The sequence below is a fragment of the Syngnathus leptorhynchus genome, chromosome 4 (assembly GCF_054491065.1).
Source record: "Syngnathus leptorhynchus isolate UIUO chromosome 4, UIUO_Slep, whole genome shotgun sequence".
Taxonomy (NCBI): Eukaryota; Metazoa; Chordata; class Actinopteri; order Syngnathiformes; family Syngnathidae; genus Syngnathus; species Syngnathus leptorhynchus.
In genome coordinates this window covers 5727772-5750407 of record NC_141198.1, presented here as the reverse complement: position 1 = coordinate 5750407, position 22636 = coordinate 5727772, and the positions used below count along the sequence as shown (strand labels likewise).

The 22636-nt window shown below is 42.4% G+C and overlaps 3 protein-coding genes across 3 annotated transcripts; 2 read left to right on the top strand and 1 right to left on the bottom strand.

The window, feature by feature from the left end:
• Positions 1-796: 796 nt before the first annotated feature.
• Positions 797-6679, top strand: LOC147057729 (ubiquitin-conjugating enzyme E2 G1-like). The gene is made up of 6 exons (XM_085909758.1): positions 797-1128; positions 2869-2971; positions 3051-3148; positions 3557-3735; positions 3832-3937; positions 5150-6679. The coding sequence occupies exons 1-5, from the start codon at positions 1086-1088 to the stop codon at positions 3916-3918; spliced, it is 510 nt and encodes a 169-aa protein (XP_085765884.1). The 5' UTR covers positions 797-1085; the 3' UTR covers positions 3919-3937; positions 5150-6679.
• A 597-nt stretch (positions 6680-7276) lies between these two features.
• On the top strand, positions 7277-11428 carry rad9b (RAD9 checkpoint clamp component B). Its single transcript, XM_085909749.1, has 11 exons — positions 7277-7376; positions 7636-7706; positions 7790-7921; positions 8013-8127; positions 8226-8325; positions 8733-8839; positions 8957-9063; positions 9714-9778; positions 9884-10003; positions 10349-10523; positions 10967-11428. The coding sequence occupies exons 1-11, from the start codon at positions 7343-7345 to the stop codon at positions 11087-11089; spliced, it is 1149 nt and encodes a 382-aa protein (XP_085765875.1). The 5' UTR covers positions 7277-7342; the 3' UTR covers positions 11090-11428.
• LOC147057727 (protein phosphatase PTC7 homolog) lies at positions 11310-19360 on the bottom strand. Its single transcript, XM_085909751.1, has 6 exons — positions 18792-19360; positions 17191-17370; positions 15795-15993; positions 13469-13592; positions 13273-13402; positions 11310-13083 (listed from the first exon to the last, which is right to left on the bottom strand). The coding sequence occupies exons 1-6, from the start codon at positions 18991-18993 to the stop codon at positions 13025-13027; spliced, it is 894 nt and encodes a 297-aa protein (XP_085765877.1). The 5' UTR covers positions 18994-19360; the 3' UTR covers positions 11310-13024.
• Positions 19361-22636: the final 3276 nt, after the last annotated feature.

The following is a 22636-nucleotide window of genomic DNA, read 5'->3' as shown; positions in this document are numbered from 1 at the left end:
CTAAAAACACAGAGACGATAGGAGACATCTATGAGGAGCTGGGGAAAGCCTTGCTAAAAAGTAAAGTTTTAATGTTTTAATGTAATGTTTAATGTTGTTGTTGCCCAGCAAACAAACCAACGTTGCGTGCATAAAAAAGTTTTTTTGACATTGTTGTTGTTGACCAGCAAACAAGCCGAATGGAAGGCTTGTTCGTTCAGAAAAAACGAATATTTTCAGTGAACAAGAGTGAACGAATCACTTCCGAAAGTTATTCGTTCTTTTTTCAGTTCATATGACTTCAACCAGAGTGTCAGTAATGCACAGGACCATACCGTAATTTTTGGACGATAATTTGCGTTTTTTTTTTCATAGTTAGGGTGGGGTTAGGGTTAGGGTTAGGCGACTTATACTCAGGAGCAACTTATATGTAAATGTTTTCACAAATTTTCAAAATTCAAAAATCCGCTATGTAGTGAAACCGCGATAAACGAACCGCAATGTGCAAGGCATTACTGTCATTTGAACTGGAAGTGATGTCACCCGCGTCGCGAGGCGGTTGTTTACATAAAGGACAAAGGAATCGATCACGGGATGACGAAGATGACGAAGGGCTCCATTCTACATTCTACATTCTTGCTTACATAGTTCACGTTAGGAGACGCAACACGTTCACTGACTGATCCGTTGATGCACGGGAAGGCAGTTCACCCATTGACTCGTTCGCGAACGGGAAAGTCAGGATTCGTTCCCTCACTGATCCGTTCTCACGATGAACTGGAAATGCGAATCACTCACTCACTGATTCGTTCACTCACAGATTCGTTCGTTGGTGAACGGGAAGTTACGTCATTTTCTTATTAGTTGTTTTACGGCGTGGTGGCACCAGCTTCAATGAGCATTATCGACACCTACTGGTAGGAAGTGATTCGTTCACTGAAAGGATTCGTTCCTTTTGAACGGATCGTTCACTCACGAGCCAACACTGAGCCGAACCTTGTGTCAAAACATAGGGGGAAATCGGTAGCGGGCAGCAGATCTGGGGCTAGCTTAAATTTGCGTGGGAGTGTTTATAAAACCAGAGTTATCAATAACGCACACATACCATGACCGAACAATCAGCTCTACTTCTTCGAAAACAACTTGCAGGTAAAATGTTTATCGCTATGGGAAAGTAGTCGAATGTAAAGTTTACGTAGCTAAGAGCTACGTTTGTGTTTTAGCCATGCAAAGCTATCACGTTAGGACTAGAAAGGTAAATTTAACGCGGTGGCCGATGGTTGCAGCGAAACATACACTTGGAGCAATTGGCGTCTCTTGAGAAACTGAAATTCCTAGTCAACGTCGCCTGAATAATAATTTAGGAAACAGAATCCCAATGTAGCCTTGCTAACGGGCTAGCGACTTCGTCACTAGTAGCTGACAGAACAAAGGAATCGTCAGTACAGAGAACGATCAACTTTTATCATGTTTTCGTCTCATAGGGTGACAAATCATTGCGTTTCTAAATGTAGAATGTTGTAGTGTCAATTTCTCAAATGACAATTAACCAATTATTTAGTTGATTATCTTCAATGTTGCTCGTCCGGGAGTTTTGCTTGATCTGGATCTGATCGTTGTTGCTGACATCAAATCGGAAACTAATTGTTACATCGGTGGCGTTTTCTCTGACAACCACTGACTGGACAGCTCGAATTAAAAACGAGTCCCACGCATCTGTGGAAGATACACACTACATGGAAACCATGCGTGTAGCGTGCACAAAGACTTTCCAGATCAGTCTGTCTTCAGCGTAGTCCAATCTTATTTGTCAAATACGAATGTTAGAGCAATGGAACACACTCGCGTGTGCGCGTCACGCAACATTTTCCTTGGTCATTTTAGCAAAGTTAAAGAGTATACGTATTTGCAAATGTCTTAATCACTCTAGTTTCATAAAGCTTAAATCTGAGGATTTGGATACTTAAATTTAACCTTAAATAATTGCTGGTCCTCAACTTCAATTAATAGACTCTATTAATTTGAATGTCAATTATTTGTTGATAAATTAATTAATTTTGTTTTGTTTATGTATGTGTGAGTATGTGTATGTGAGTCCCTTCCAAAAATTGGCAGCAAGCTCCTTTGTTTTTGTTGTATACGGAAGCCATTTGAGTGAGTCTTTTACATCTCTTTGGAGATATCCTGGCTCACCCTTTCAGCAACACTGCAGGCTCTCTGAGCATATACAGCCTTTTAAATCTTATGCCACATCGTTTCAATCAGATTCACGTCTGGATTACAACTAAATTGGTTCTGACTGAATGCAGATCATGCTTTGTTTATATTTGCCAAACGCTTACTCCACATTGACAATTCCACGGTCCCGTATAAAGTGAAGCATTTCAAACATTCAAACTAAACTCACCTTTGACATCCAAATATGACCTTACTGGGCTTCTCTCAGAAGCCAGAAATAAAAATCTCATAGAACAAAAATATTCGCTTCAGGAATGCAAGTAAATAATAATTTCTAGTCTTAATCAAGCAATAATGACATAACAATGGATTTAGTTTGTAAAACAATGCGTTACCAAAAAACATAGCCACTGAATCTTCTTTTGAATTAAGTGTTGCAAGAAGGCCAAAGATGCTTGCGAAATAAGATATGCAGATGCATCTCCATTTTGAACACTGTTTTCTCCAAATTGTGGTTGAATTGCAATTTGGACATGGCTCCTTCACTGTCATTTGTCAATATGCTGTGAAAGTTCATTGTTTGTGTTAGGCAGTGAGGCAAAATTGTGCAAGTTGACCCACTTCAGATAATGACTGAGGTCTGCCATTTTTACAACGGTCCTTAATGTGTCTGGAATATTCATTTAAAACATCCCTGGTCTCTTATTTCAGAGCTCAACAAGAACCCCGTGGAGGGCTTTTCGGCAGGTCTAATAGATGACGACGACATATATAAATGGGAAGTTGTGATCATTGGTCCCCAAGATACCCTTTTGTAAGCCATCACTTCCAAAACACCTTTGCCATTAATTTCTTCAAACTATTTAACTTTGTCGTCCTCTTGTCTATTGCAGCGAAGGAGGTTTTTTTAAAGCGCATTTAACCTTCCCGTATGACTATCCTCTTCGACCGCCAAAGATGAAGTTCATCACTGAAATCTGGCACCCGAACGGTAAATGCGTATTAAGTCCCCCCCCACCCCCCTACCCAAACTCATCCAAGCATCCAATACATCTTGCTTGGCAGACTAGGCACCTTCATGCTGGAATAGAAAATGGCCTTTTTAAAACTCTTAGCCCAACCTCAATGCATCAAATTGACCGATATGTTGAGGGAATTAAATAATTCATGATAGGTTAATTGTTTGGTTTAAAAAAAAAAAAAAAAAAGAACTTTAAAGAATTTTCTTCTTTAGAATTAGAGAGAAACCAAATGACTCAGTTACAATGAATGTTTTATAGTCTATTATGTGAGAGGCATTCAAATTAGACTTAAAATAATATCATCCCATGACGCCACACTAAAGCTTTTAAGTCAACCTTATACAGACTGTTTCGATGTGTGTACCCGATCCAAACAGTTGCAAAAAATGGGGATGTGTGCATCTCCATTCTGCATGAGCCCGGAGAGGATAAGTTTGGCTATGAGAAGCCCGAAGAGCGCTGGCTGCCCATCCACACGGTTGAGACAATCATGATTAGTGTCATCTCCATGTTGGCAGACCCCAACAGCGATTCGCCAGCTAATGTAGATGCTGCGGTGAGTTGAACTGTGTACACTTCTCACGCTGGGAATGCAATCTTCCCTTTGCTCTGAGTCATCCTTGCCATGTCATTAAACATGTTTCGTTCACAGAAAGAGTGGCGGGAGGACCCGAACGGTGAATTCAAGAGAAAAGTGGCTCGTTGTGTAAGAAAAAGTCAAGAGATGGCCTATGACTAGAAGCGTTGTGATGTCCAGGGTAAGAATGAAATAGTGTTCAAGTTACTTGGGTTGTTTTTTTTTGTAGTTAAATTGATTGTCCCATTTAAAACTAATCGTTGCTCGATGAAAACCATGTCATGCTTCATGTTTTTGTAAAACTTAGAGGTGGGCACTCTGTCCCAGGGACGGAACGGTCCATCTGTCCTGGACAGATGCCCATTTTGCAGACAAAGGACAGGGGAGGAGAATTTTTTTATTGAAAAAAGGACGGACTGAAGACTGACATAAGTGGGTTTTCATCCATCCTTGTAATCCTCTCTCGAGGGCCATTCGCCGATGGTTTCGGCACACTAATGTGGAAGTCTGCCAAAGATAGGGGTTTCCATTTCTCGCATGTGTCGTACGTTCAGACCAAATGTGAATGTTAAAATGAAAAAACAAGTTTGGTTCTTAATGCTGGAAGTGGCAAAGGAGACTGGATTCAAGTGTTTTTTTTGAAAAACCCATTTATGAGAGAACATCGACAGAAATACAATCAACTCTTTAGTTAGACTGTCAACCAAATCTTATAACATACTACCATCTAGTGGTCTTTTTGTGTCACTGCAGTGATTTCATTCATCATTTTCCAAACTGCTTATGTGCTGCAGCCAATCCCAGCTACAGTGCCTTGCGAAAGTATTCGGCCCCCTTGAACCTTTCCACATTTCGTGACATTTCAAGCATCAAACATAAAGATATAAAATGTTAATTATTTTGTCAAGAATCAACAACAAGTGGGACACAATCGTGAAGTGGAACTAATTTTATTGGATAATTTAAACTTTTTTAACAAATAAAAAACTGAAAAGTGGGGCGTTCAATATTATTCGGTCCCCTTGCGCTAATACTTTGTAGCGCCACCTTTTGCTGCAATTACAGCTGCAAGTCCCTTGGGTTATGTCTCTATCCGTTTTGCACATGGAGAGACGGGAATTCTTGCCCAATCTACTTTCGCAAGGCACTGTATCTTCAAGGAATAAGCGGAACTGGTTGCCAGCCAATCGCAGGGCACACAGAGACAAACAACAAATCACAGTTCCAATCACACCTATGGATATTTTAGAGCCTTCAATCAACCAATCACACATGTTTTGGAATGAGAGAGGAAACCAGAGTTCCAAATTTTTAGAATTAAAAATATGACATGTAAAATCCTCGTGTGATGTAACTAAGGACATGATTGTAATTTGTCTTCTCCCCCTCACAGTTTAAGGAAAAACCTCCAGAGGGAATTGTTCCAACTTGTGCACCCCTTGTTTTGCAAGACAAAAGGACTTGGTTGACCTTCAACCTGGTTTCTGCAATCAGTTGTCGTTTGTCACAAGAAGAGCAAATTTGAGAACACTACCAGCGAAAATTCCCTTTCTTCCAAACTGGAATTGTATATTTAATTTTATTTATTTTGGAAAACGAATGATGTAAAATATGTCACTACTGTAAATGAACTTGCTTTTTTTAAAATCAGCTGCTGAACAGTTTCTACTTTATACGACCAGGTTTCTTATGCAATTTAGTGGTGGATCGAGTCGAACAAATGAAATCCTTTACGTCACCCCCTTGCCCAATCAACTACATACTGTACATGTCAGCCCATCATAAATGCGATTGTGGTTTTCAACACCGTCATTGATTCTCTGTTGCCTTTTATTGGCTTAACTTCTTTTAGAAAGCGATCATAAGATATTTTTTGTGGCACTTAAAAAAAACTTTTTTTTTTTTTTTGCCAATTGCTAGCGTTTGCTATCTATGCGAAGGTCTAGCAATGGCTCAAACGTGCATGATCCCTTTAAACTCTCTTGTTGCAATTTGTTGTGGTGAACGGAATGGCTTACTCTGCTTTGGGAGCCACCATCCCCTCGTGTATTGACTTGCACATGCATGGTGAACATTAACACGAGGTTTGTGCCAACTTCTCAGGATTAAACTCGCAATATTGCAATAAGCAATTGGTGGGATGGACTTCCTCATGGCCGTTCTTGGTCAATTGAGATTTTTTTCAACTACCCCAACCAAAAACCATCCATAGAGGGGGGGGTGGAGAAAGGTCTTCAAGCTGTGATAATTCTAGTGCGTTTTGCTGTGACATCTGAATTTACCTCAATTTGGTTGTCGAGTTCTCAATGCGGGGATGTTTCGGGGCTCCATTGTTGACTCGGATTAGCTGTTAGTATGTTGTTGCACATCGGGCGTTCTCTGTGGGTAATATCTTTCATATTTGTTTGGGTTTCGAAATGCTGAGGACTGTCGGTAGATTGACAGGTAAAATCTTCCGTTTATTCCCGGTGCACATTTAGCCAACATGTATCACATTAAGGTTAGGATCTGGGCTGTTTTTCTTTTCTCGTGTGAAGTTGACACAAACATTTTTTGTTTACTCCTTTTACTTAAATAAAAATACCTGCTGTCCCCCCCCCCCCTAAATAATGAACTTGCCAATGACTAAGCCATGGCATCAATACCAATACAGACTGATTTTTAGCACATGCAAGCAGAGTTGAATGAATTGATCATGTCACTGCTGTCAATGTTTTACATCAGAATTTTCTGTACTACTCGGACCGGTGTTCACTGTATTTGCACAGATTTGGTGCGTCCTTCAAATGTCATCAAGCAATACGCGCAGAAAATGGTGTCCAGGTAAATCCACCCTCTAACGTTGCTACTACTTGTTTTGTTTTCCATTTTGTGTCAATGCAATGTATATTGACATGATGCTCAATAAAATGTGTAAAATGAATGCTGTTTCTTGAAACCTTTGGATGAGGCTTTTCCCTGCATTATTTCAAGTATTGTTCAAAGAGAAACAATTTGTTCAACTGTAAACATTGCATTGTCATTTCCAACACTTGACAAAATACAAAATATGCCACGTGTGGACTGACGGCAATATTTTTATTTTAAAAAATCATGAAAAATGTTATTCAAGATTATTATTTGTCAGTGGTTTTATGTCTCAATACAGTAGGATATCAACTCAAATGCCACTTTCAATGTTATTGTAACCATTTGTGTTACAAATTGTGATGCTTTGCAAGGTGATGCAATGACGTTTGGGGGAATGTATGACTATTAACTGAGTATTAATATTCTCTATTCAATCATAAATTTCAGTTTTAATCTTTTAAAATGACATTGAATGTGATTTAGTGACTAACTTCGATATTCTGGGACTAAAAATAGTTTCTAATTTTGCCAATGCTATTAAATGCTGAAAATCCTTTCAAAACTATTCTCAACAAGCAGATTTCAAATATGTCACAATAGAGCTTGTTTAAATGTACGTTCAAATTAATAGCATAGATTATGCTATATGATGCTATTACATAGTTATTGAGCACGCATTTACACTTGATTAATGTTAGCATAGCCTCGTGAATCTGCAAGCAGTCATTTTGTGAGGATGAATTGTACTATTGAGGGAAACCGTATAAAAGGTAAGACAATATTTTGTCAAAACGAGTGAAATGTTATAAGTATAGTTGTCAAACGTGGATTTAATGCTGTCCTGAAACTCTCTTTAATACGAGCTGTCCTCAAGTTAGCAAATTAAGACGTTACCAGCGTTAACATGCTAGCACAACCCGTTCCATTCAAATATGTGGTGTAAAGCTTACTACATTGTTAACACCAACAAACTGTAATTATGAAACAATTAATTAATTTTAATTAATTAAATTGTATGTAACGTTGCAGTGTTTGGAAAGGCCATTCATGCACTTTCACGAATTGGAGATGAGCTGTGGTTGGATCCCACCGTCAAAGGAGTGAGTGCGGCTCCTTAACAGTTAGCTTTTCCCATCTTTATCCCTCCCAAGTTATTATTTTTTTTAATCTTTGATTTTAACAGCTGGCTCTGAGATCAGTGAATTCCTCTCAGTCTGCATATGGCTGCTTCTTATTCTCATCGATGTTCTTCCACAACTACAGCCTGGCATCAGAGCAGGCGATTGAATCAATTAAATGCAAGCTTTACGTGAAGGTAACGCAATTACGCTAGAGTCGATCGAAAACAAATTCATATATCACCAAGACTAATACAAATTCTATGTTTTTGTTCATTTGCTCTGAAGTCTTTACTACCACTTTTCCGATGTTTGACTTCTATTGAACGAAATGTGGAGCGATGTCAGATCTCATTCAGCACTCCCAATGACAGAATAATAATAAAGTTTGTCTGTCGGCACGGTAGGATATCGTCTCTTGTATGCCACAATTACACGTTGTCACCACGCGGTGGCAGTGTTTTCTTGTAAAGTACACAGCATCTCTTTTTTTTCCCCTAGGCATCACCAAAACCTATAACCTGTGTTACCAGGAAAGTGCAGCTCTGCGGGCAGTGTTTGAGTCACATCTCTGTCCCAATGTGTTAAAGGGTCCTGCCAGGCAAGGCATGCATACATATACATTACATACATGTTTTTCTCAGATTACAACAAACAAATTCCACTCATATGACACCAAATAATATATATGTGAGTAAAGTCATGATGAAAGTCAATATTGTATAGAAGGGGCAAAAACTAGTTCACTGTGTCGTTTGTTATAACCATTGCAAAAGTGGCTCTCCCCTGAGATGGATAAAAACGAGCAGATTAATCCATATTCCTCAAACACATTATTAATCCCAATGCCGTGTTTAGACCATATTGCAAAGAGCATTTTTGAGTTGACCTTTAGAGAATTATAATGGGAAGTTGTAATTGCATTATCTTTGGTGGTCAGTAACAGCATGAAGCAAAATGTCCAAAGCTGTGGCATTTGTAATAAATTTCTTCTGCCCTTCTCGGCAGGCTTCTTGCAAATATGGTGATGCACTTCCAAAGATCCCAAGAGGAAGTCACCCTCTCCATAACTCCTCTTCAAGTCAGTCTTAGAAATTACCACGATGGAAGAAATGGTGAGCTAATATTACATTTTGTGCTCTATCTCTGGCCCTCTCGATTAAGCCAAATTGTAACGCCATCACTTGATTGACACAAAAGCCTGACTGCCACCAACTGTGCTTCTGTCACAGATCACATGAAGATGATGTTCACTGAGATGTCCTTACACCCCAACGAGTTTGACAATTTTCTGTGTGGAGGGGACTCGGCCATAACCTTCTGTCTGAAGGAGCTGAGGGTAACTAGGCTATTTTCGGATGCCCGTCACAGGAGAGAGAGAGAGAGAGAAAGAGAGGAGAAAATCTGGACGCTGTGTTTGTTCCAGTCTCTCTTTGTACCCTGCCCGTTTTGACATTTAACTTATTTCAGTGGTACGATTACACATGCATGTGTTCCTTTATTTACCATACTGCTTGCAGCCTATCCCAGTTGATGTTGGCTGAACCTCCTGGCTGGTCACGTGCACTGTCGAGGAGTGGTTTGCAAACTTAGTGCACCAAGAAAAAAAAATACTGATAGATAGATAGATAGATAGATAGATAGATAGATAGATAGATAGATAGATAGATAGATAGATAGATAGATAGATAGATAGATAGATAGATAGATAGATAGATAGATAGATAGATAGATAGATAGATAGATAGATAGATAGATAGATAGATAGATAGATAGATAGATAGATAGATAGATAGATAGATTTGGCTAAACAGCCACGGCGTTAGTCCAATTAAGCAGACTTGACCTGCATTAACAGCCACAACTTGAGTCCCGAATGTAATCTCGGACCTGCCAACCTTCTGCTTTGTGTCTTTCTTTTTCTCTATGTCAGATTCATCACATATAACTACGAGTTCTCGAATGACATATATCTCCATCTTTTTTAAGGGTCTGCTGTCCTTTGCGGAGATGCACTGCCTACCAGTTTCCGTGCAATTTGGTGCTGCAGGAATGTAAGTCTCAAGACAAACGTATTGCAACACACATTTAAATACACTCTGGCTAAACCATAATGGATGTCATTTTGAGAACGGCCATTACCTCGTCCGTGTCTGTAGGCCTGTGTGCTTTTCTGTGGCGGACACGGTACTGGAGGCCACTGTGGTCTTGTCTACTTTGACAGACAGTGGAGCCCAGTCCCAACCAACAAATACCCAAAACCCAACTTCACAGACCAGGTAACCTCACTCGAAGAGATCCAGCCGTGAACCTCTCTGTGCGACGGATAATTTGTAGTACTGCTGGTCCTGGTCTACTGCAATTACGTATTAGCAGGTTTAATTGACTCTTTCCACCTGAGCCGCTCTCCTGGCACTCACTCCTACTGCTACTTGGCTCTCATTGGCTCCTTTTAGCTTCTTAACTTAGTGTCGTGTTCCAGTCAGTCTTGTGACTGAGACAAGTGGGGCAAGTTGAGGGAACCTGTGGTGTCAGGTTCACTTGACTGCATGTACCATAATCCCTCACTATGCTTTCCACTGGATTTACACTCCAGGACACATAAAACATGTATGAGTTGACAGGCGCATAGATGTCGCAGCTAGAGATCAACCTTCGAATCGTCACGTCGGCATGGAAGTGGTCGCATCCAGCCAGGGTAGCCCCATCAACCCATCAACTCCTCTGGAGGAGCTTCACAAGCGCACCCTTCTTACACTTGGCACCCCCGATGTGATTGGGAGTAGTGCCTCCTCAATGGTAAATGTTCCCAACAGCACACGAGTGAAAAAATGCAGGATATTTAACCATGCACTAAAAATCTAATGTAAAAGACGAAATTGTGTCTCATCTGGTTTTGGCTCATGTTGGGATTGGGGGCCACAATTCAGGAGTCTGGTGGTAGAGAGGCTGCCATGTGTAAAGTGCTTTGAGTACCTTGAAACTACAAATAAATGAATACTATAATAGTATAAATTCATAGTAATATTTGCTGCATTATGAGTTTTCCCATGCTTTGTAAACTTAACAGGTGTGTTAGTGCAAAGTGCTTATGACATCTTGTTGGGTTAGTTATTAAGGAGGCAAACAAGGTGACATAAGATATTCCACATCAACATCCCATCCAGACAGCTGTAGTTAATACTGGTTTATTTACAATAAGTATATTAGTTTGATTAACTAATACACTTTTGCTTCCAAAGGTTTGCTCCCTCCTGTTCCGGGCTTTATCATCAGAGCAGAATGATGAGAGAGCAACTGTTCTGGCTTGTGACAGTGACATGGAGGAGGAAGATGGAGACTATAAAAGGACCCCCCAGTACTAGTGGTCATCTGGATTTACTTACTTACTGGACTTACTTTGTCTACTTGTTCACAGTCCTCATTTATCTAATTTCAAACCCGCTTGTTCACTTAAATTCTTAAGAGGAAGTATTGAGTTATTTATTGCATCTGTAATTCAAATCATTTTAACAGTAAAATGAAATGTTTGAGCTTCTGAGTCGGTCTGCAAATGAATTGCATCAGTCATTTCATACAAGAGAATAATAAATACTATCTTTATTTAAATATTGTACAGCAGATCTGCATTGAAGTGTGCACTCAAAATATACAGACATGCTCTTGCTTGTCTGGAGGACAACCAAGAAATTCTTCTTGGTGGAAGTAGTCTGGAGTCGCCGTACCACTCAACCAGGAAATTGCCGAGTCACGTTAAGATTGCCCTCAGACACGTAATAATGTTTTTCCAATATAGCATTCCATGCTTTAATCTGCCTCCCTTTTGTCTTCCGATGTTCTCTTAAAGAAACAGTTCTTTAGTGCAAATCTTGTAAAGTGGAATCTTATATGGATGGCTTTATCACTGTCACTCAGAGCTTGTGACTGATTTGAGCAAAATCATTTCAGCAAAGTATAGGTAAAACTAATTTTCAAGACTGCGGGGCAAGATGGGGGACATTTCAACTCATGGCTACTTTCAATTTGAGGCTTTGTACTCACCAACTGGCACACTGTCAGGAATTTCAAGAATTATGTTTGCCAGTATCAACATTGGATACAAGGCACATCATTACCAAACTACGGAAAATTATTAGACTAAAAAGGTGTGGTTGTCACGACGCACAATATGTGATGCAATATAAAAGAAGCAGCATCTTATGGTGCCTCAGCAACAAATCAGAAATGCCAATTCGGATTTTTTGAGTCAGTTTAAAGTCAACTATTTGAAGTAAAAAACAAAACACTTTCTCTTCAGCTTTTGCCGCCACACGATTTTTGCCCTGTAGCGCCTTCGGCATTCACATCCTTTTATGTATTTGTCACAATTTCTCCTCATACACACAAACACAGCAGCCATGAGATTAAAGGGAAACCACCTCTTTGATGGACTATAAGGTACGCATGTCGGAACCTTGCAGTGTTAAAGGTTACCAATACAAAAGGTGGCTGCTTCTTCACATAATCACATTGTTTCAACCTCAATCTGGAAGGAAGGGTTGGGGGCAATTAGTTACAACTACCAAAATATCTGCTCCCTGCATCCATGGACAAATTTGCTACAAACACCATCAGTGATAGGAAAATAAAGCTTCATGAACCAGTTGTATTTTTGGACTCACTGAAATTGACTCTAGATTTCACTGAAGCAGTGGGTGTCAATTTTGTTATTCCATTATTATATTAGGAATATTTTACACCCTCTGACCAACTCAGTGATTACATTTGTCTGTAAAATTCTAACAAGTACATTGTAAGGGGGTTTAAAAATGTCGTGTGCTATGGGGAACAGAGTGACATCTCAATGTCTCAATAAACACAACAACTGGTTCATGAAGCATCTTGAAACTTCATTTTCCCAACAAATCCCACCCTAACACATTCATTTAAACCAGCCTTTAAGCTCCTTTCTCAACACGACTGAGGAACTGTATCCTTTCCTTCTGGCAGCCCGGAACAAAGCTGCTCTAACATTTACAAGAGTGGAACAACTCAACTGAATGGACATATTTGCCCAACACCCAAAGACGTTCAATCGTGCAAAAGCTTCTATTGCTGGCAATAACCCAGGGACCATTGCGGTTATGCAAAGTTGCTGCTTTTTCTTTCAGAACCTGCTTGCTGGACATCTTATGTTTTGGGTGTAATGAACAGCTGCAGCATGCTGGGAGGGGGGCTTGAACATCTGATGACATCCCGAGTCCTCCATCCTGTCCAGCAGGAGTCCAAGCAGTCCAGCCAATCTCAGCCTTATGTTGAACCTAGTCAGTGTATTCTGCTACTATGGACAACAGCACTGTGATGTCATCTGGCTTTCCTCCTGGATATACACACAGCAAAAATATTCATGCACAACTCATCAAATTCAATTGTAATTATATATAACTAGACGCAGGGCCACAAAATGTGTCATCAATTGATGTTATTTTTCATCCTGAAAACGACATGACAAAATCCTATTACCGTGTGTCGGCTGGTTTGTGTGGCATTTTGTTACGGATGCACTCACCTCGAACGTTGAGTCCGTTGTCACAGGCAAACTGTGCAAAAGGTGACATGTAGTGGGGGTCGTAGGCCAGGTCGTGAGCCTGCTCTGCAATACTGCGGGCAGTCTGCTGAATGCTCTCATAGTTGGCGCTCTGAACACAAAGGGAAACAAAGAATTACCCACTTGCGGAACGGAACTGCGTGTTCAGGCTTCTCACCTTGAGTTTCTTCAGCTCCTGCAGGATCATGTAATCAGGCATGTTGTCGAAGAGGCCATCGGTGGCGGTGAGGATGATGTCACCCAGCTGAACGTCAAAGGACGAGCTGTCAGCCGCATCTGGGCTGCACACAGAAACGGCGAAGTCGGGCAGGGAAAACAATGCATTGCCAATTTCTTTTCAGTTATTCCTCTTTTTTACATCATCACAGTTATTTTGATGTTATTTATATGTTGTGGGTCAGGACATGCAGAGAACATGCTCCTGCTAGCAACTTTTGCCACCGACGTTTCACAATTTAGAAGGACTCACGAAAATGCCATTGACCAAATTAATTTGCAGCTCTAACAGCACGAAGATTGCAAGGAATTGCATGGGTTTTTTTTCCATTTCCTGGTTGGTGCTCCGCATGCCGCCCTTTTCATTTCTGCCCAATGGGAGCCACACCGATCATCACGCGTCGATGACAGAATAAAGTTCACTTGCAAAAGAGTACAGAGTAAATACGCACCACACCAAGTGGGAGGGGGGGGGGGGGGGATGAGTCTGCTTTTGTTTCAAACAAAAACAAGCGGTGCAAAGGACTTTCCTGGTGTGAACACACCCTTGCAAAAACCGTTGTCTCGAACTGCTGTCATTATTTTTCACTACTAACTAATCATCAAGAAAACTCTCCACATACCGCATCAAAATAATGCAAAACTGCTCCAGGACCATCATTCTCCTCCGTGCATAACTGTTAACTGAGAATTGGGGGTCACTGAAGGCAAATAGGCAGGACTTTAACCAACAATGTAAGCAGCCAGTTAGTTATATTGTGCCCTACTTAGAAGTCTCCCTCTAAATAGAAGAGAAGAGCTCATTACCGGCGATAGCCAGCATTAGCGGTGATTGAAACCTTGACTTTTCCACTGTAAACTGGTAATCAGCCCATGCCTAATGCGAGGTCAGAAGTTACAGTGTCAAAATCCTGATGTCACCAAATTGCACAATTGAGCCGATGTGAAGGCCAAACCATTAAAGCGAGATCAAGTGTCTGGTGTGCCAGCACTTAGGAGAGCCTTTAACTTTCAGAATCTGATCTGCTGCTTTTCCACTAGCCGCAAAGCACGCTATGCTTGCCACTACATGGCCTCTCTTGCTTTTTCCACTACAAATTACAACAGGCGCGTTGTGGGATCAACTGAACTGTGCCAACTCGCGTGTCACAACATTTAACAAGTGGCGAGTCTCTGCCGCTGTTTTTGGAGCCATTCAAAATGAGGATTGCTGTTGCATGATGTGGCGACGCAAGATGAATGGTGAGCCTCTGCCCTGCTCCTGGAGATCTCCCATTCTAAAGAATGAGTCCCACCAAGCAAGCCGTGCGCGTGCTCATGAAAATCTTCACCGATAATGATCAAAAATGGATCCATCGGTACTTATGAAATTTTAAATACGATTCAGCATTTATTGTAGATATTGTGCTTGGTTAGTTATGTTACTTTTGGTAACAGCCAGTGCTTTAAAACCACCTCTGAGTTGGTTCTAAAAAACTGTTCTATTGTACCTGCTCAGCCCCGAAAAGTCCAAAGCCCACCCAAGTGTTCGCGCAGGTAGCAAATGTTTTTTCCTCCAGGTTTGTTCTAGATCGCAAACGTTCAGCAACAATCTTAATGGTCAGTTTTTCTTCCATGAAAGCGAGGAAAAAACACATTGTCCCTCAAATGGACACCGTAGGGCACGAGAAAGCAAAACGCAAAGACCATATCGCAATTTAAATGATAAAAAAAAAAAAAAAGTGTTACGCCTTTGCAAAGGGAAGACATTTGTGTCTAAAAAAACTCAGCGTGATTTGGTTGTGGACTCGGCCTGCCAGCCTTTAATCGGCCAGACTTTGACCCAGTGAGAGGGAAAGCTTGGCGATCATCCAAAGCCTGCTTGGCACAACAGGCAAACGCGAGACAGCAGTCCATGGACCCTGGCACTCTGATACTACAGTACATTGACTAATGAGGAACAAACTTGTTTTGCTCAGCGCTGGGCAGAGAGAACACAGGAGAAAGTGTTTCTTTGGCTAGATCGGAATCCCTGTGCTCATGTCGGCAGGTAAATCTGCTTAAAGCTAGCAAGCGTCAATTCAGAAAGTTCATAAAGTAGACACGAGGATATTTGGGGCTGGCAAGTCAATACTACTGACCTGGAGAGAGCCTTTCAAAAGTATTAGTTGGTGATAAGAAACTGAAACAACTTGTTGGGTTTGAGGTTGTGCTGCTAGATATACCGCAAAATAATGTTTTGAATTCATCGATTAACTATTGTTGGGATTTTTGCCACAGGGGCATACCTGTCACTGAGGACGGCCCCCTCGGCCTCAGGAGGAGCGATGGACAGTTGGAAGGGCGTGTTGAAGTAATGCTGCTGCTCATCGGAGCGGTGGACCACCTCCCCCCCACGAACCACCAGGAAGCCAGAGTCCCCCAAATTGGCTGTGTGCAGCTGATGACTCTGGCGGTCCAACACCACAATGCAGGCTGTGCTACTGCCTGCAGAAACACAAACACATACCAAGAAAAGATGGTTACAATGCAAATATCACAACATGATCTGTATTTGTTTGTCTCGCTTTTTCTGTATTTATTTATGTGTAACACTGTCGGAACGAGTAAGTCAAGCTCATCGCAGCAATGATTTCTTTTTGCAGTTTCTATGACCATAAGCCTACTGACCAACCAAAACCAAGCTTTTTTTTTTTCTTCCAAAACTGCAGCTTTGGCTATTGCATTCTTTAACATTGCAATGTAACTTTGTCCAGAAAAGAGTTGCACTGAAATAAACTTTACCAGCACTAATCAGTTCAATGTGAGAATGTGGTGGTTCCACTATTCTAGAGATCCAATGAAACACGAGTCTGTGGTGGAGACAAACGAAACCACACCCCTTCGGTGACTCATTGACGAACACGCTGAAATGTGGTCTCTGGGACCAACCTTCAAAAAGCACTTATGACTCACTCCCGCATTCTCTTTCCAACCACAATACAAAGCACACTGCCGCCCAAAAAAACATTGAACAGCACAAGACTGCCCATGTGAAAATGGGGTGGAAAAGTACAACTATTCAACATCCGATATTACATGTTTTAACACAGATCTTTGTCAGGAAGTGGCACCTGTGGACATCAACTGGAACGAGGACATGGAACAGGTCATGTCAGACTGAAAAAATCATCACCACCATTGGTCTTTAAATAAGATTTGCTGGAAGGCAGAGAATATATAGTAGTTAGGAATTTATAAAAAGAGGACAAAAGTGATTTGTGCAAAAAACCCACAAAGTTTAAGCCATCTTAAAGACTGCTAAAAAAAAAAGACCCATCTACTAATTTGCCCTGACTTATTTGCTTTACATGGATTAGTAACATAACTAGAAAATCAATTTTTGAAAAAAAACCCTCCAGTTTGATACATTTTGTGGAAACATTTGGAAGGACGCTGTTATTGTTGCAATGCATTCTGGGTAGCAAAGTAGGACAGCTGCTTCCACAGAGAGAAGACTTGCTGGACATCAGGGAGTCCATTCTCTGTTATTTTTCGCAGAGTTTCACAAACATTTGGTGAGATAAGATTTGATCTTCCGACCAAATCCATCCTACAAAGCAAACATGTCATTACAGTGACTGATCCCTTTCAGAGGACTCTGAGATGTTCATCAATGCCTTGAGTTTGTGTCCTTCCGCTCACCCAGCAGCGGCACTTTGTTCTGCAGCAGCTCATAATAGCTGGTGGTGAGGACTCCGACGGGGCTGCTGGGAACAAAGCGGCCCTCCTTCACCAGGCGCTCGCACGTCTTCATCAAAGTGCTGGAGAACTGCGACGGGTCCACGCCGTAGTCTCGCCAGCCTCCTACTCCGTCAGCCACGCCTACAGTCACACGCACGCACAGATGTCGACTTATTATCTGGCTAGATTTGAGAAAATATTGTGAGACTAAATCTTGGTGAACATCTAGTTGACTGTATAAAGTAAACTTTGCATGTTTATCACCTCATCAATCAACAATTCATGTTTTAATTACACTTGTGTGACAAACAATACTTAAGCATTTATCTGAACCATTAATAAATGTCTTATTATATTTGAGCCTCAATCGGATCGATTCAGTTTCCATATTTCATCATTTGATCCAAAAAGGATCCAATGAAAGCAGCATCCAGCAGTGGATTGGTTGAACTTGAGAGGCTCCACTGAATTACTGTGTTTGAGGCTCATGGTTTTCTTAGAAGGAAAGGGAAGATGGAGTCTTGTTACTCCCAAAAGTGACTTCTCTGACCATACATGGAGGGCCCTCAAGTCTGCTTAGAGTTTGCCAGAAACGGACAGTGGTCTGTTTTACAACAAAGTGCCAAAAACAACACATCTTGCTGAGAGGACCTCCTGACTCTCAACTTGTCTTGTGTAGTGAACAACTTATTGTTAAAGCAAGACAGATTTGCAAGCTAGGGTAGGGGGGTTGGGGGCTCTCTGGATTACACCCAAGGTTCACAGAGGTAGTTATGCATTTGCATCTGTCAGGTTGGATACACACTCAGTATCACGACGGCATAATCCTTTGCCCAAGTATACTATTTTATTTTCTAATAGAAACAATCTGCAGGTTCAAGTTCAGCTCTCCAATTGTACGACTGCATCTGCCTTCATGGTGCTACTTGGTCCAATGTAGACTGTATCTTCATAAAAACGATAGCAAGCTTTGTTTTTTTTCGTATGATTGTTGAAGGTTAACACGGTTGTTGGTATTCCCATTGTTCTCTCGTCCCTCTGCTGGGTGCTCAACCCTTCTATCCTGTTTACTCGTGGTAACAACCCTGTCCCTCAAAGCGCTCTCGCCAAACGGAATGGGGGGACAACATTTATCACATGAATTTAAAAGCATCTTACTTGGGGGTTTGCTTCACTTGTTTTGGCATCTTATTCCATTTGCGTGCAGCATAACAATTATATGCCGCTTCACCATGTTTGCGTTGGACTCTGGTCTCCACTAAGTGTGCAATTTTTTTTTATCTTTATCCAAACCGGAAGATATTAGTTTGGGCTATGTGCACATGGCTCAATTCAGGTTGGAAATCACTGATGTAAAGTGCAATTGTAATTCCAAAGTGACAAGTTTCAGATCGCTTAATGGGCCAATCCGGTCTGGTATGATTTTGCATATGATGTTGTTCTCTTGATTTCCACATGGATTTTTAAAACAACTCCAACATTCGTGCTGTATTATTGTAAAGCGTTTGTGTCGTAGCAAAGTGGTACAGAAAGAAAGTAAGACAATGCAGCCCGTGACTCACCCAAAACATCGGCAGATTTGTGTCGGGCAATGAAGCATGCGTCGTCCCCATAGCACATTCCTTTCTTCAGAATGCCTTTACGGAAATCTTTGCCGAAGCCGCAGCTCGCTGTCACCAGGCTGTAGTCACGGCCGTCTGTCTGAGAGAGTCCGCCGATGACAGCTCTGGCAACCAGTCTCCCGTACGACAGCACGGACAACATTCCCCACGAAGCAGCTGCCAACCCCGAAGGCGGCCAAGCCAAGCTAGCGGTCGCGCTAGCTTAGCTTTGACGTTAGCTCACAAATGTTGACCTGTTGGAGGCTGCTGGAGATGAGAGCTGCACGCGTGTAGAACAAACAAAGCCTTCCACGGAGAGGAGCTCGGTGTGGCGGCGCTTTCCTCGCGCGACCAGAACTCAAAGGGAATCACAGGAAAGCGCTGTCCTTTCCGCCCAAAAAGTGCTGCCCGTCGTTGGCCGCTGCGGCCATGGTACTACTTGTGTCTTTGAAGACGTTAGACACAGTATATGCAGCTGCTTTGTGGCCTCGAGCACACAGCTCAGCCCACGCGGTCTTGTGACTTCTTTGACGTCATCATCCTTACGCAACCTTCCATGCCATATAAGGAGTCATTACGGCCGCTTTTTTTGTTTTTTTTTAGCTTGTCGGATTCTGCGTTGTCCAAAGTTCGACTTGGCCGACATTTGCTGAGAGCTTTTATTCCTTTTTATTGTTATTAATTAATTAAAACTAAATTATAGTCACAAGTTACTCAAGTTGACTCAGTCTTTAGTCCATTAATTCAGCAACAGACCTCAGTTTAGAGGACAGCCTCTAAACTGCTGTTTAGAGCACCTCAGCACCTGGTGCTGAGGTGCACCAGGTGCTGGTGCACCAGGTCAGGCACCTGACCTGGTGCTCAGCAGCTGAGCACCAGGTCTCAGGTGCTGCCCCCATCTGAAGTGGACAAATCAGATAACAGCAACACAATTGGACAACCTCATCCATCCATCCATCCATCCATCCATCCATCCATCCATCCATCCATCCATCCATCCATCCATCCATCCATCTTCTTCCACTTATCCGGGGTCGGGTCGCGGGGGCAGCCGACTCCCAGATTTCCCTCTCCCTAGCCACTTCGTCTCTCCCCAGCCACTTTGTCCAGCTCATCCCGGGATCCCAAGATGTTCCCAGGTCAGCTGAGACATAGTCTCTCCAGCGCGTCCTGGGTTGTCCACGGGCTCTCCTGCCAGTAGGACATGCCCGGAACACCTCCTCAGGGAGGCGTCCAGGAGGCATCCTGATGAGATGCCCGAGTCACCTCATCTGGCTCCTCTCAACATGGAGGAGCAGCAGCTCTACTCCGAGTCTCTCCCGGGTGACCGAGCTTCTCACCTTAGCTCTAAGGGAGAGCCCGGACACCCTACAAAGAAAACTCATTTCGGCCGCTTGTATCCAGGATCTCGTTCTTTCGGTCACGACCCATAGCGTATGACCATAGGTGAGGGTAGGAGCGTAGATTGACTGGTAAATTGAGAGCTTTGTCTTTTGGCTCAACTTTCTCTTCACCGTGACGGACCGGTACAAAGTCCCCCTCACAGCCGATGCTGCACCGATTCGCCTGTTGATCTCACGCTCCATCCTGCCCTCGCTCATGAACAAGACCCCGAGATAGTTGAACTCCTCCACTTGGGACAGGAACTCATCGCTGATCTGGAGGGGGCATTTCACCCTTTTCCGACTGAGAACCATGGACTCAGATTTGGAGGTGCTGACCCTCATCCCAACCGCTTCACACTCGGCTGCGGAACGCTCCAGTGAGAGCTGGAGATCACGGCTTGAAGAAGCCAACAGCACCACGTTGTCTGCAAAAAGCAGAGACGCAATCCTGAGGTCCCCAAACCGGACACCCTCAACGCCTCGGCTACACCTAGAAATTCTGTCCATAAAAGTTATGAGCAGAACCGGTGACAAAGGGCAGCCTTGGCCGAGTCCAACCCTCACTGGGAACGAATCCGACTTACTGCCGGAAATGCGGACCAAACTCTGGCATCCATGATACAGAGACCGAACCGCCCTTATCAGTTGGCTTGGCACCCCGTACTCCAGAAGCTCCCTGCACAGAACTTCCTGAGGAACAGCCTTCTCCAAGTCCACAAAACACGAACTCCCATGCCCCCTCGAGGATTCTGCCGAGGATTTAGAGCTGGTCCACTGTTCCACGGCCAGGACGAAAGCCACACTGCTCCTGCTGAATCCGAGGTTCGACCTCCCGACGGACCCTCCTCTCCAGCACCCCTGAATAGACCTTACCAGGGAGGCTGAGTGTGATTCCTCTGTTGGACAACCCCAACAATATCAAATCAAACCAGTAATCTATTATTCAAACCACAAGTGGTGCAAAAACTATTTGTGCATTATTAATCACCAATCCTTCATAATGAGCACCTCAAAAACAATTAAATATACTTGGACTATATCTTTCCACATCACACTCCGCATTAGTTTGTCGTTCAGACCACCAGGAGGCCAGCCTGTAATGTGAAAATCCCAAAATTTAAAGATAAAGATCCAGTAATTTCTTGCCTGCTTGGAGTAAAATAACCAGCTCACAATTCAGAATTTAATTTTAAAAAAAATTACCTAACACTAGTGGACAACAGAACGCTTTTACTGCAGTGTGAAGGAATATAAGAATTTGATCTTGAAATAGTTCATTAGACATCTTGTGCATGAGAGTATGAAACTGCTGAGTGTGTGACAGTGGGAACAAAACAAAATATGTGGTTGGTGCGAGGACGTCTGCGTTCCAGAACAAAAAGATCATCCAGGAGCAGCAACAAGGACGACCCACAGGGCCATCTGATCGATAACAACAATTGGTGACCCTATATGGAAAACTACAACCAGGAGGAGCGAGCAAGTTATTCGGCAGGAGAAGAAAGACCAATGAGAGCAAGCTAAAGTTAACTGCAGTTGACACATAGCCAATAGAATAATGACAGAATGCCTTTGTTGATGTGCCATTTGCATATTGTGTAGTATAACTAATGGCTGGGCAACTCGGATGTAGAGTACGTCTGCTGGTGGCAACAGAGGCGTACAGAGGTGTATTGAGAGGGACCCGAGACCCAGAGGATGTATTAGATTTGGTTGTTAGGAATAAATCCACTCGTGTGTGAAAATACCAGCTTCCTGATACCTTTCTATTGCAGAACGAGCGCGCATATTGTTGGATGAGTGGCAGTTGGGTAAGGTCACAAATTGGAGTCAGATTAGTAACTCGAGTTCATGTTAAATTAGAAATATATTCCAACAATTTATGGTGACCCTGACGTGATGCAAGAGAGGTAATAGAGTCTGGGACTCTAAAGAAGTCTGGGACTTCGGTAACCACAAGAGTCTGGGACTCTGGGTCTGGGACCCACGTCCACACCAGGTGACGACCTGACCAAGACGCCACACGTCCCACCGTCTTTCCTCTTGGGCCCACAGTGAGACAAGGTAAGCAGATTCCTTTTCAAATTCTGCACATTGATAACACTAAATTATAAGAGGAAGGATGATCGGACCAGTGAAAGTGTGTAGTAGGGTATAAAATCTGGGATTTACCTACTAGAATAGTTTGGAACTATTTGCGGTTACTATACGGTTTAAAATCTGGGATTTACGTATCAGTACAAGTGTGGACTTAGTAGGGTATAAAATCTGGGATTTACCTACTAGAATAGTTTGGAACTATTCGTGGTTACGATACGGTTTAAAATCTGGGATTTACGTATCAGTGTGAAAGCAGTGTGAGTGGGAGTGAGAGTGTGGAATCTAAAATTGTTCTGCGTAAAAAGTGGTTGGGAGACACAC